The sequence below is a fragment of the Mauremys reevesii genome, linkage group 2, assembly GCF_016161935.1.
Source record: "Mauremys reevesii isolate NIE-2019 linkage group 2, ASM1616193v1, whole genome shotgun sequence".
Lineage (NCBI taxonomy): Eukaryota > Metazoa > Chordata > Testudines > Geoemydidae > Mauremys > Mauremys reevesii.
In genome coordinates this window covers 279,409,595-279,422,179 of record NC_052624.1, presented here as the reverse complement: position 1 = coordinate 279,422,179, position 12,585 = coordinate 279,409,595, and the positions used below count along the sequence as shown (strand labels likewise).

General features: G+C 49.6%; 1 protein-coding gene across 6 annotated transcripts; it reads right to left on the bottom strand.

Annotated features, from left to right (window-relative positions):
* Positions 1-1,932: 1,932 nt before the first annotated feature.
* LOC120396828 lies at positions 1,933-12,254 on the bottom strand. Of its 6 annotated transcripts, none has more exons than XR_005593424.1 (5): positions 12,106-12,254; positions 8,617-8,665; positions 7,402-8,389; positions 2,577-5,905; positions 1,933-2,439 (listed from the first exon to the last, which is right to left on the bottom strand). XR_005593424.1 is itself a non-coding variant. In XM_039521949.1 (4 exons), exons 1-4 carry the CDS (start codon positions 8,568-8,570, stop codon positions 4,332-4,334), a joined length of 1,782 nt encoding a protein of 593 aa, XP_039377883.1. In that variant the 5' UTR covers positions 8,571-8,598; the 3' UTR covers positions 4,269-4,331. The 6 variants fall into 6 exon arrangements, 2 of the variants coding, with proteins under 2 accessions (XP_039377882.1, XP_039377883.1); XR_005593425.1 differs by lacking the exon at positions 12,106-12,254 and adding an exon at positions 10,321-10,510; XR_005593422.1 differs by lacking the exons at positions 8,617-8,665; positions 12,106-12,254 and having other exon boundaries at positions 7,402-7,503; positions 8,335-8,598.
* Between the last annotated feature and the right edge of the window lie 331 nt (positions 12,255-12,585).

Genomic DNA, 12,585 nt, shown 5'->3' with positions numbered 1-12,585 from the left:
GGGCCATTTTCATTACCACTACAAACAGTTCTTTTTCTCCCCTGCTGATAATAGCTCACCTTAACTGATCACTCTCCTTATAGGGTGTATGGTAACACCCATTGTTTCTTGTTCTCTGTGTATATCTATATCTTCCTACTGTATTTTCCACTGCATGCATCCGATGAAGTGGGCTGTAGCCCATGAAAGCTTATGCTCAAATAAATTTGTAAGTCTCTAAGGTGCATCAAGTACTCCTGTTCTTTTTTGCACTTTACACAAACCGGCTCAAATACATTTTAAAAGAAACAAGACCATTGGTTCAGATGTGGATGTGCAATGGCAGGCAAATTTGGTGGATATGCACCAGTTCTCCAAATGCAACAGCGGTTTTAAGTACATCTTAACAGTGATAGACATCCTATCCAAATATGCCTGGGCCTTAGGTCAAAAACACAAGACGAGTGGTGAGGTATCCAAGGCCTCTCAAGCTATTTTCAACAAAGGTCACGTGCCTCTCCCTTTGAGAAATGCGACCACGTGAGACTACCTAAAACCAAAGGAGCTTTTGAAAAAGGTTATGAAAAGACCTTTACCGATGAGATATTCCTTGGGCATGCCTAGTCTTGCTCAAAACATGTTTCAACAAGCACAGACATGTATTTTGTGATAATTTTCACAGCCATGTTACCCAATAAAGCACCCCAGGTGAGGGGTTTAAAGACAATTGATGTTTGGTGTTTGGTTTGTTTTTTTTAAAAAGACCAATTCAGAAAAAAGTACACAGATTATTATTTTTTAATTGAAATAATCGCTCGTGAGGTCCCCTAAATAATCCCCCTGAGGGGGATTCCACTCACCCTCCCTTTTCACAAATATCACCAAGTCAGCGTCGTGGTACAGGCACCACTCTTGCAACCTCTCTAGGAGGTTGTATAGTTCTAAGCGGGCAGAAGCGGTGGTGAAACAGGCTATGAAGGCGTTGGTATTGCCAGAGACAGAGTACCGGTCTTTTGCGTGCTTCCAAGACACACACGCGGTTTCTTCGTCGATAAACTCACAGGATGAAACCTTGTAATTGGAGGAAAACAGGTACTGAAAGAGTGGAGAAATTGGAGAGGGTCCAGAGAAGAGCAACAAGAAAGATTAAAGGTCTTGAGGACATGACCTGTGAAGGAAGGCTGAAAGAATTGTGTTTGTTTAGTTTGGAAAAGAGAAGACTGAGAGGGGACATGATAGCAGTTTTCAGGTATCTGAAAGGATGTCATAAGGAGGAGGGAGAAAACTTGTTCGCCTTCACCTCTAAGGATAGAACAAGAAGCAATGAGCATAAACTGCAGCAAGGGAGGTTTAGACTGGACATTAGGAAAAAGTTCCTAACTGTCAGGGTGGTTAAACACTGGAATAGATTGCCGAGAGAGGTTGTGGAATCTCCATCTCTGGAGATATTTAAGAGTAGGTTAGATAAATGTCTATCAGGGCTGGTCTAGACAGTAGTTGGTCCTGCCATGAGGGTAGGGGACTGGACTCGATGACCTCTCGAGGTCCCTTCCAATCCTAGAATCTATGAATCTATAAATCTATAAAATCATAAAAGGAAAATGATACAGATGAGAGCTGGAATTGGTTAAATGGAATCAATTCCATAAAATAATGGCAAAGTTCTTGTTTCAGACTTAGAACAGTGATAGAATAAACTGCAGGTTTAAATTAAGTCTCTGGAGTCCATCCCCAGCTGGGACGGGTCATCAGTTCTTTGTTCAGAGCTTCAGTTTGGAGTAAAGTCCCTTCAGAGGTAAGAAGCAGGACTGAAGACAAGCTGGAGATGAGGCATCAGCCTTTTATAGTCTTTTTGAGGTGTAAGAACACCTCTTTGTCCTTACTGTGGAAAATTACAAGCAAAATGGAGTCTGGAGTCACATGGGTAAGTTCCTGCATACTTTGCTGACTTACAAGGCGCATCTGCACTAAATTGCACAGCATTTATCAAGGTCACCCCTTACGCTAAATGTTCTTGGGTAGGCACAGACATTGCGTAGCATAACCTATGGCAAGAACAGTGTTTAATAAGTTTTCCAAACATAACTCAGCACACAGGCGCCGGAGCTTGAAGTTTAGATCTACTGAAGTCCAAGTCACACAGTCATGGTGCCGTTGGGCTGGCGCATCTATGACACAGCCCTCACAATCTTCAAAAAGCTTTTCCCTAAGGCACTGATTAAGGACAGCATAAACAGCAACACGTACAATAGTCCGCATGACTTTTTTACGCTCACGACGTCACCTTGGCTCAGTTAGTTCCATGCCAAGCCTCCTAAACTCCTCATAGCCGTCATCCTTGGAGTCCTCTTCAACAATTTGTACCGGCATTGAGCAAAAACAAGGACAGCCCGGTTCATCTTCGCTGCTTCATGCAATGCTGTCCAGGGCCTCTGGGTCCTCTAGAAAGGCATCGTCAAGCTGTGGAGAGATTTTCAGAAAAGAAAGAGTGTAAGCTCCCACTCCTTGTTTTTAAATATACACAATCCATCCCACCCCCCGGTTCCTAACCCCATTTCACCCCATCATCAACAGTCACTTCTTAATCATTCATTTACCTGAGCAATGTCTTTTCCATTCACCTTGTCCTCCGATGACTCCCCTGAGCTGCGTTCACCTTCCACCTCTAGGGGGGCGGACAATGAGAGGCCATCACACTCATCGGTGTGCCTCACGAGAGTTTGGGTTTCGGGTCCCAGCGTATCCATCAATGGCTGTGTCAAAGGGCCCTCGTGGGAACTGTCGCTCATGTAGCGCTTTCTCCACACAAGTCCAAAGGCCCTCGGTGCTAACACAAAGTCTGAAGTTCTCACCAGGGGTGGTGAAGGAGTCCATGCTTCCACAATTTCTAAAGCACGCGTCCTTGGTAAAAGATGGCCTCTTCTGCCTCAGTGCTGGGACTTATGGGGTGATAGTGTTGCGCTCTGATTGGCAGAGGGCGCTGGGAGGAGTTCTTAGAAGGGTCACATGACCCTCATCTGGACAGGTCACCCCGTCCCAGAACACCACCGATTGGTCAAATCTGCTCTCAGGGTGGTCCTATGCGGCCAAAACCCATCGCGATTGGTAGAGTGCAGTGGGAGGAGTTCTTAGAGGGGTCACACGAGCCACATCCGGATGGGTCACCCCACCCTGGAACACCCCTGATTGGTCAAATCCACTCTCCGGGTAGGCCTATGAGGGCGAAACCTCTCCTGATTGGTAGAGGGCAGTGGGAGGAGTTCTTAGAGGGGTCACATGACATACTTTGCTTCCGGTCATGTGTCCTCCTTGACCCTGGAAGTAATACCCTGTGGGTGGGACTTCTGGTGATAGGTGGGCGGGGTTTAAGGGGTCAAGGGGCGGGGTTTTAGGAGTCAAAGGGACGGTTTGTGTATGATTGATGGTAGGGCCCTAATAGTATTACTGGACACACTTAGAGGCCCTTGCCTTCGAAAAGGGTGGCTTTGTAAATTTAGTGTCAGTTCTTCTTGAAGGAAGGATTGATTCTTGAACCGCATGAAGTAAAGTAATAAATCCAGTGAGCTAGCCACACACTCAATCTCATCCAAGCTCCCAGGCCCCCCTTCATCTTGGAATCTCGGTTTAAATGTCATACCCCAAGGAGAGTCACTTATACATCAGTCTCTGTGTCCCAGGACAACAAGCCATTCTTCTCAGCCACTTTAGCCCATGCTTTCCGGGCCCACTGGATGATAGGGAGAGGTTGGAATTTGTGGGCCCCTGCTGTTAGTGGGCATGCTGGCAGGGTGAGATTCAGTAGTATGGAAACCGGACACCCTTCAAGGCCCTTGCCTTCCAAAAGGGTGGCTTTGTAAATTTAGTGTCAGGTGTTCTGGAACGAGGGTCCTTGGACATTCGGGACTTCACTTTGTGTTGCAGCTTGCTGAAGGTTTGCTTCAGGCACATGAACATCTTTTGGAGAACTTTGCTCCTTGAAGGGGATGGTGTCCTAGCTCTGGAGGCCTTTGGTGACTTTGAGGGAGAACCGTCAGGACTCCAACTTGCTTTCTCCCCAGCTTGCGAAAGCCCTGTTGTACTCGTTGCAACGGACACCATCTTTGGTTGCTTGCGGGGAGCCCTTTTCCCCATTCCATCCTGCGTCTTGCTCTTGTCTGCTGGAAGGAGCCACAGCACTGGCATCTTATTGCGGTTGGATGATGCTGAGGAGTCTCCTGGAGTCCATCGCTGTGGAATTCCATGGGATCTTCCCGGCAAGTCAGCACCTGCAGAGCCAGCTGGTCTCTTTGGTCGATGCTTACCACACTTCTCGCAGACTCTGATTGGTGGCTGGTCCCTGGAGAGCTTTGAATTCACAGTTCCATTGAACCCATGTGAATGCATGATGTCTCGAACACCATGCAGCTCAGCAGATGTCTCCTTTGGAGTTTTCTCACCCTTCCTCTTTCCTGGATATTCCTTGCGGCACTGCTGGCAAACTGAGACCTGGCCCGCCAAGGGGCGGGAGCTGCTCAACATTTCCGTCAGCTGCTTGATCTGCAGGTCGTGTGCAGCCTGCCCAGCAATGAGAGAGTCAAGGGTGGATCTTGTTAGCTGCTCAGAGCCTGGTGCCTCTGGGGCAACCTGGTGCCATTGGGTCCTGGGAGGATCTGCCCTGCTCTCACCTGCTTGTGCCCCTGGCCGCAGGCAGGAGCCTTCTCCCAAGAGAACCTTCCTCTCCATGTGCAGCTCCAGCTTCTCTTCAGTCCCTTTGGTGCCGCTCACACTGGTAAGGGGCTTTCTCAACTCGCTCCTATACATTTGGAGTGTCGCTGCGAGTGTCTTCTCTGCTACTGTGGTTCCTGGAGGTGGCGATGTCAGACCCACCCCTGCTGGCAGAGTGCAGCGCTGTGGGTTAGTCTGCTTTCCTGCCGCGCCATCATTCCTGCCCGTCTCCATGGTGGTATCTTCCACTGGCGTTGGAGTACGTGTGGAAGAAGAGGAGCTTGTGCTTCGCCTCCCCGTCTGCAGGAAATCGGTCTCCATCTCACTGAACTCCACACGGGCTCCCCTGGCTGGGACGGCGTGTGGCAGCTTTGCCAGGGGCTCTGGGTCCAGGGTGAGCAGCCCCCTCTGCATGACCGGATGCTGATGCCTTATGTGGAGTTCAATGGGGTGGGCAGGCTGTTGTCCCATCGTTGGGAATGCCGCTGTCCTGTGCTTGCCTGGCTCCCTAGGGGGGTGGAGTGGCCCAGGCAGGGCAGTCTCTCTCCGGAGGGGAGCATCTCTGTGCGACTCTCGCACCATCTTAGGAAAGGCCTTCGTTTGGATCTGCCAGCATTTCTGAGCCACTTGATCCTGCAGCTTGACCACTGCTGTGGGCACAAGCCTGGCCAGGATGGCATCAGGGGATGCCATGATCCTGTGGGCCTTTTGGGGCAGGGGTCCCCAGGGGCAGACACATGGCTCCTGGATCTCCTGTGCACGCTGAGGGCTGGTGTTGGATCTGAAGGGCTCCGGGACCTTTGCTGGAAATCCACATTTGGGCGGATCTGGGTCTACTTCCAATTGCTGCTTGGTGTCCCCCTCACCCAGCAATGGCTCCCCCGGGATGGGGGTTTGTGGAGCCCCCAGTCGCCTCTGCAGATGCTTCTGCCGGATGTTGAAGTCTGAGCTATGGACTGACGTCTGGTCCAGACCCGTGGTCTGCTCTCCCCGGTCTTGTCTGCTGTGGGCAGGAGGCCTGGAGAGAGGCTGGGCTTGGATGGGATGAGTGGATCCTTCCCAGCTGGCGAAGGGCATGATCTCCCCTGTGTGGCAGAGGGGCTCCAACTGAATGATGGCAGCTTCTCTCAGGGAAAAGGAGCTGGGACTCCAGAGGGCAGAGGTGGTGGATTCCATAGCGGAATAGGAGAACTGGCTCATCGCGGCTGTCGCCACACTCGGCCTGTGGGAAAGAGCAGACAAGGACAGATGGGACATGGCCCTGCTGAGGAAAGGCAGGGCTTGGGCACAGCCTTCCAACAGTAGTGCAATGAGGCAGTGCCTAGGCATGCCTTGCACACCACAGCCTGACACAAGGACATCAACTGGGTAACGAAGGACTGAGAGGGGGAGCCGGCACTCATTTTATCTAGAACGATAACCCCTTCGTCACACGCACATGTGCAGCACCTAGCACAATGGGGCCTTGAGCATGATTGGGGACCTAGTGCTATTTTAACAGAAAGGTTAGCTAACAACAATTGCTTTGGGTGAGGAAGATGCGAGAATGTGTGTGCAACCCTCGGCAGAGGAAGTTGTGAAGGCCAAGGATACTGGGCTAGATGAACCTTTGGTCTGACCCAGTCTGGCTGTTTTTATGTTCTTACATTCTAACCCTCTGGAAAACTGTCCTCTTCTAATGGCTGACACTAGAGGCTAACAACCTACTATTGCTCCCAGTTAATGGAGTTTCTCCGGTGGTGGAGGACTGTGCTATGGTCCTTAAAGTCCTGGGTTTGAACCCAGCTGATGACTCATGTTTGGGGTGTATCATAGGGTGCCCCACTCACTGCTTGTCTGGAGCCTACTCTAGGGATTAGCTCTCGAGGTCAATGCCCCTTCCAATTGTCGCATGTGGTCACATCATCTCTCTGTCATTCCGGGAACTGCAGTGTCCCCTTCTTGGCTAGGCCACTCAGCGTTTCCCCCTCTTCCAGGGTACAGTCCTGCAATTGCCTGTCACTCCCACAGTGACCCAGACAGTCCTCCTGTTCACTGCCCCGCCGGTCTGGGCCGTGCCCTCGGTGGCTGGTAGGGAAACCTGGGCCCACACTTCACACCGGGCTCCAGGCCAGGGACCCTCAACCCAGCAGTTCTGGGCTTTCCTCTCCCAGCCTGGACTGCTTCCCACTACTCCTGGTTCCCCTCCTTGCTCTGGGTGCACCAGCTCCAAACACTCCCCCCTCTTCCCAGGGAGGGGCTGCCCTTTCCCAGCCGCAGCCCCTGTCTCTTGCCAGCTTCCTGGCTTTATCGGCCCCGCCTATTCCTGCCCAGCTGAGCCTGCTTGGGATCAATTCCCTGCTCCCTGGCTCTTCCTCCAGGTGCACCCTGTGGAGTTCATGGGCCTGCCTGGCCACCTGAGCCCCTTCCAGTCCTATGTGGGGTGGACACCCCCTCACAGCGTGTCATTGGATTGCTTTTTCTTTCAGACACAGCACGGGCATGTTCTAGACAGTCGCCTGCTGGCAGATATTGCCGTACAGAAGGATTTGCTCCTACTCACAACCCCAACTTGTAGTCTCTGCATTTCATTTCTGATAATCCCTCACCTCACTTTCACTGGTATCTCACCTGTTATTTTAGGATGCTGGAGTGTCTGGTTTTCCCTGCTCCCTCCTCTCATTCATTATCCCCTCCCACCCAGCCCCCAGTCTGGTGCCCCCCGCTCAGTTGCCTTACGGTATCAGAACTGCATCCAGGTGTCTGCCCACGTCCTGTACCCTCCTCTCAATGAGCCTGAGGCTCTGAGCCAAGGGGAGCTTCTCCAGGGGCACAGGGCAGCTGTGGAACAGAGAGAGCAGATAGCTGAGTGCAGGCCCTGCCCTCAGGCCCTCTTTTACCCAGAGGGGCGGCACCGAAAGGCTCCCTGTCCCCTTCTCCACTGAGGCAGCCTCCTTCCCTGCAATACCTGGGCCTTGGATGTTCTGGTTTGGGGTTAGCTGGATTGTTAGGTGATCCCTGTCTAGTGCTGAGGAGGTGAGCGTCTATCCTGCTGGCTGCATGTGTGTCATGTCCCTTCCACAGAAGCTAATCAACAGATAGGATAACAGCCTACTCTAGCTACCAACTATGCAGCTACTTCTTTAGCTCTAAGGGGTGCTTTATGCTGCAGAGCTGAAGGCCCAGGGTTCAAATCCTACTGGGAACCTATGCTGGGGGACTGGAGGAGGGGCCATTACCCAAGTGCTGCTGGATCCCCTACTCACCGTACCAGAAAGACCAGCCTTCCTCCTGACCTCTCCACTTCACCTCCCCGGGGTGCATGGGGCTGCTCCCAGAAAACATATTCTCCCACTCTTGGGAGGAGAGGATGGTCCAGTCCAGTTGACACAATCTACCCCTCCCCCCCACTGCCCCAGGTTAAAGGAGCCGTATGATGCTGGAAGAAGGGAATGACCCATTGTACAAGGCGTGGGGGTGGATTAGAGATGGCAACTTCTGCAGGGTGGGGATGAATTGCAGGAGTCTAAAGGAGAAGAGTTGTCTGCGTGGTACATTGGTCGGGGCAGGGGAGGGATTACTCGGGCTACTGCCCCTGGGTGGAGATGAATTGCATGACGCTAAAGGAGGGGACTGACCCACTGCAGATTCATGGAGGTGGGCATTGCTTACCACTTCTCTGGGGATGCACCAGCCTCCTCCAACTCTTCCGCACAGCGTCCAAAAGCTGCCAGAAGTGAGACATAAAGGAGACATTGAGCTGCTTGGGCACCCTCTGCCCCAGATTTCAGAGGCAGCCTGTGAATGGAGCCCCAGCCAGTGCCTCTGCACGGCTCTGGGCACGACTGTGCCTTCGCAGGAAGAGGGGAGGCAGGTGGGGGAATAGACCCTATTTCTCTGCTTTGCATGGGGCCTGAGTCTGCCACCGCAGCTGTGGGGTGAGGGGCTGCTTACCTTTCGCTTTCTTTTTTGTCTTTCTGGGCCTCCTCTTCCTCGGAGAAGCCTGCCACACACAGAGAAAGCAGCAAGGTTAGAAGGGAACTCCTCAATAAACCTGGGAGAACAATGAGCCAGAGGTGATTGCCATGTGGGGCCAGAGGGAAATTTTTCCTTCTGGCAGAGTATTGCACTCTGAGGCATCATGGGTAGGCATTGTGCTTTCCTATGATGCAGCCAATATAGGGCACAAAGCACAACCCATAACAGGGATCACTGCAACACTCCAGGGGTTGGAGAAACAGGGATTGCTGATACCAGGAGCCTGCAGAGTTTATAAGCATTGAAGGAGAGAGCCTGCAAAGTTCTGTCTCCTGCAGAGATGATCGAACTCTGCAGGTTTTAGGATTGCAGAGTATGCAACTAACCCCAGATACCATGCACGGAATTCAGACCCTGGGGGAGAAATCTGACATCTGGACAACAGTGTTTCCTAGATACATATTTAGGGAATGCATGATATCGGGGTTTTCTCTGCAGCCATTTGCGATGGCCATGTTACTCCTGAGTGATGAAGCCATGAATGGCTTATGCAAATCCTCCCAAACAAGTGCTGATATAACCCCTAGATCATCCTTAAACGGCAGCTGTTTTACACCAAAAAACAACAACAACAGTTTGGCATGAGCTCAGTCCACTTGCCTGAGAGCTGCAAAGTTTCTTGAAGGTAAACTGCACTGCTTGCAGCTTAATTAGCCAGGTATTCCTTTCACAGGCTAGATCTTTCTCGCCTGGGCTCGACCCCTTCACTCCTCCCCCACAGTTTAGTTCCTTTAGTTCTCCAGATGTTTTCAGCAGGCTTCCTTTTGGGCCAGGGAGGTGGTGGAGAAGAACCTAGATTAACTCACTTCCAAGCCTTCAATAGGATTTGGCTATGACAGGAATCCTTTGTCTCCCAGTTTGACACCCTCCCCTGCCCCTCCATCCTAGTGGAAAAATGCCACCAGTCCAAAATGATGTCCATCTGAGGGAACTGGGATTGTTTAGTCTGCAGAAGAGAAGAATGAGGGGGGATTTGATAGCTGCTTTCAACTACCTGAAAGGGGGTTTCCAAGAGGATGGATCTAGACTGTTCTGAGTGGTAGCAGATGACAGAAGAAGGAGCAATGGTCTCAAGTTGCAGTGGGGAAGGTTTAGGTTGGATATTAGGAGCAACTTTTTCACTAGGAGGGTGGTGAAGCACTGGAATGCGTTCCCTAGGGAGGTGGTGGAATCTCCTTCCTTAGAGGTTTTTAAGGTCAGGCTTGACAAAGCCCTGGCTGGGATGATTTAGTTGGGAATTAGTCCTGCTTTGAGCAGGGGCTTGGACTAGATACCTCCTGAGGTCCCTTCCAACCCTGATATTCTATGGATTCTATAATTCTATGAGGTGACATGATCACATGACCCTGCAGTGTCAAAGCAGCATCCCAAGAAACTTCTCAGGAAGGAGGAAGATTAGAATCTTCCATGTCCTATTGTCTTTCCTAATGGCCCATCCAGGCTGATTGCCTACTATTTGGGGGCATTCCCCTGGTGCAAGCGCTTTTGTAATTGGTACAGAGCCCATATTCCTAACTTCAGATACAGAAATGATACATCCATCCAAACAGGATAATCCCATTCAGTAAATCAGAACCTTTCCAAGGATATGTCACATGACCCATCTTGCATAAAACATACCTTAGTTATGCCATATTCCTAGAACAATATTTCTATGAAGAATATGGGGCGTAATGTCACAGAGGTGAAGAAGCATGTGGACAAGGGCGATCCGGTGGATAGAGTGTGCCTGAACTTTCAGAAAGCCTTTAACAAGATCCCTCATCAAAGGTTCTTAAGCAAAGTAAGTTGTCATGGGATAAGAAGGAAGGTCTTCACATGGACCACTAACTGGTTTAAAGATAGGAAACCAAAGGTAGGAATAAATGGTGAGTTTATGAAGAGAGATAAATAGCAAGGTCCCCCAAGGATGTGTACTGGGACCAGAGTTGTTCAACATCTTCATAAATGATCTGGAAAAGGGGGGAAACAGTGAAGTGCCCAGATTTGCAGATGATACAAAGCTAAAGATCATTAAATACAAAGCTGAATAGGCCCTCCTTGTTCCCAGATGTATAACTCTGTGTTGGGCTGTGTGAAAATGCATGTTGTTTGAATGGGCCCCATTTGCCAAACAAACTCTCCAGAACTCTCTGCATGACCATTCTGCCAATCTTAGTGTCATCAGCACATTTTTATCAGCAGCAATTTTGTATTTACTTCCAAGTCATTGAAAAATATTGAATAGCATCAGACCTAGTACTGATCCCTGCAGAGCCCCATTAGAAACACCAACATTCAATGAGTCCTTTGACAATTACTTTTTGAGATCTGTCAGTTAGCCATTAGCCTGTTCTCAATCCCTTTAACCTGTGCTCCATTGATATTGTATAGTGCTAATTTTTAATCCAAATGTCCTGCGGTTCTTGGGTGCCTAAACAGGGGAATCTCAAGTTGGAGGAGAGAGGTTATTTTACCTCTGTATTTGGCACTGGTGCAACCACTGCTGCAATCCTGTGTCCAGTTCTTGTGTCTAACATTCAGGAAGGATGTTGATAATTTACAGAGGGTTCAGAGAAGAGCCATAAGAATGATGAAAGGATTAGAAAACATGCCTTATAGTGATAGAGTTTAGGAGCTCAGTCAATGTCGCAATGAGGAAAAGTCTATAAATACCTACATGGGGAAGAAATAATTACAAATGGGCTCTTCAATCTAGCTGAGAAAGGTCTCACATGGTCCAATGGCTGGAAGTTGAAACTATACACATTGAGACTGGACAGAAGGTGTCCATTTTTAACAGTGAGAGGAATTAACCAGTGGAACAATTTACCAAGGTCATGGTGGACTGATTCTCCATCACTGGCAATTTTTTAAATCAAGATTGGACATTTCAATTCAAGGTATGCACTAGGCATGATTGTCGGGAAGTTCTTTGGCCTGTGCTAGACAGGAGGGTCAGACTAGAAGGTCACAATCGGCCCATCTTGCCTTGGAATCTCTGAAAAACAACACCTTACAAAAGTCTAAGTTTGTCACATCTATGTTTGACCTGGCCCATTTTCCATAAAACATTGTTAACCTGCTTTGAATATATTCCCATCCTTTAATTCTTTATTGATTGAATCCCATATCAGTTTGTCCATTATTTCAGGCTAAGTGGCCTATAAGAAGCTGGGTCAACCTCCTGAACCTTTTTGAATATTGACAAAACATTAGCACACTTCCAGCCTTCTGGAATTCCCTCAGGAATCCTACATTGGTTAAAAAATTAATGTCCGTGGGCCAATAACCTCCTGAGCCAGCTCTTTGAGGACTCTTGGGTGGAGATGATCCGAGCCTGCTGATTGAAAACTACTTCTGTTTGGTTCCTGCATTCAGCTGGCATCAATCCAGCCTTTCCATCTCTCAAGGAGTCTCACTTACCTCAGATCTGGCAAGCCTGATCACAGCATAATACACAAGAAAGAGCAGCAGGATCCTTAGGCAGGAGGCAGAGTTGAGAAAGAGGAGGAGTGATCTCATTTTGCCGGGCTCAGGCACTAAGAATCACAGATACGCTCAAAGCAGCACCAAGTACCGAGGCTACACCTGAGGGCAGGTTGCTGCTCTGGCAACAGGCAGGCGCTGATGTCGTCTCTAGGTCACAATGAGGCTGCTCTCCTGTAATCTCCCTCTAGCCTGTGAGGTGTCAATGCTGTAAATTGGCTAACAAATAAAATAAAATAAAGAGCAGAGATTCTCAAATAAATCACTTGACTCCAGCAGTGGGTGCTTTAAGAAAAGCACCCTATATCATAAGATAACAAGGAGCCCTACCTCTTATTAACATCTTCAATCAGTAGCTGTCAAAGCACTTTAAAAGGAGGTCTGTTCATTCCCTCTGAAGCACCTGTCATTGGCCAT

Bases quoted from the DNA above. Each gene is read 5' to 3' on its own strand.
- LOC120396828 (XM_039521948.1), bottom strand. From the start codon at position 8,570: ATGCAAAGCAGAGAAATAGGGTCTATTCCCCCACCTGCCTCCCCTCTT. The intron at 7,504-8,334 runs GTAAGCAATGCC...TCTGTTCCACAG, and splicing joins GGTGCATCCCCAGAGAAGTG to CTGCCCTGTGCCCCTGGAGA. The intron at 5,906-7,401 runs GTAAGGCAACTG...TCTTTCCCACAG, and splicing joins CTGGATGCAGTTCTGATACC to GCCGAGTGTGGCGACAGCCG.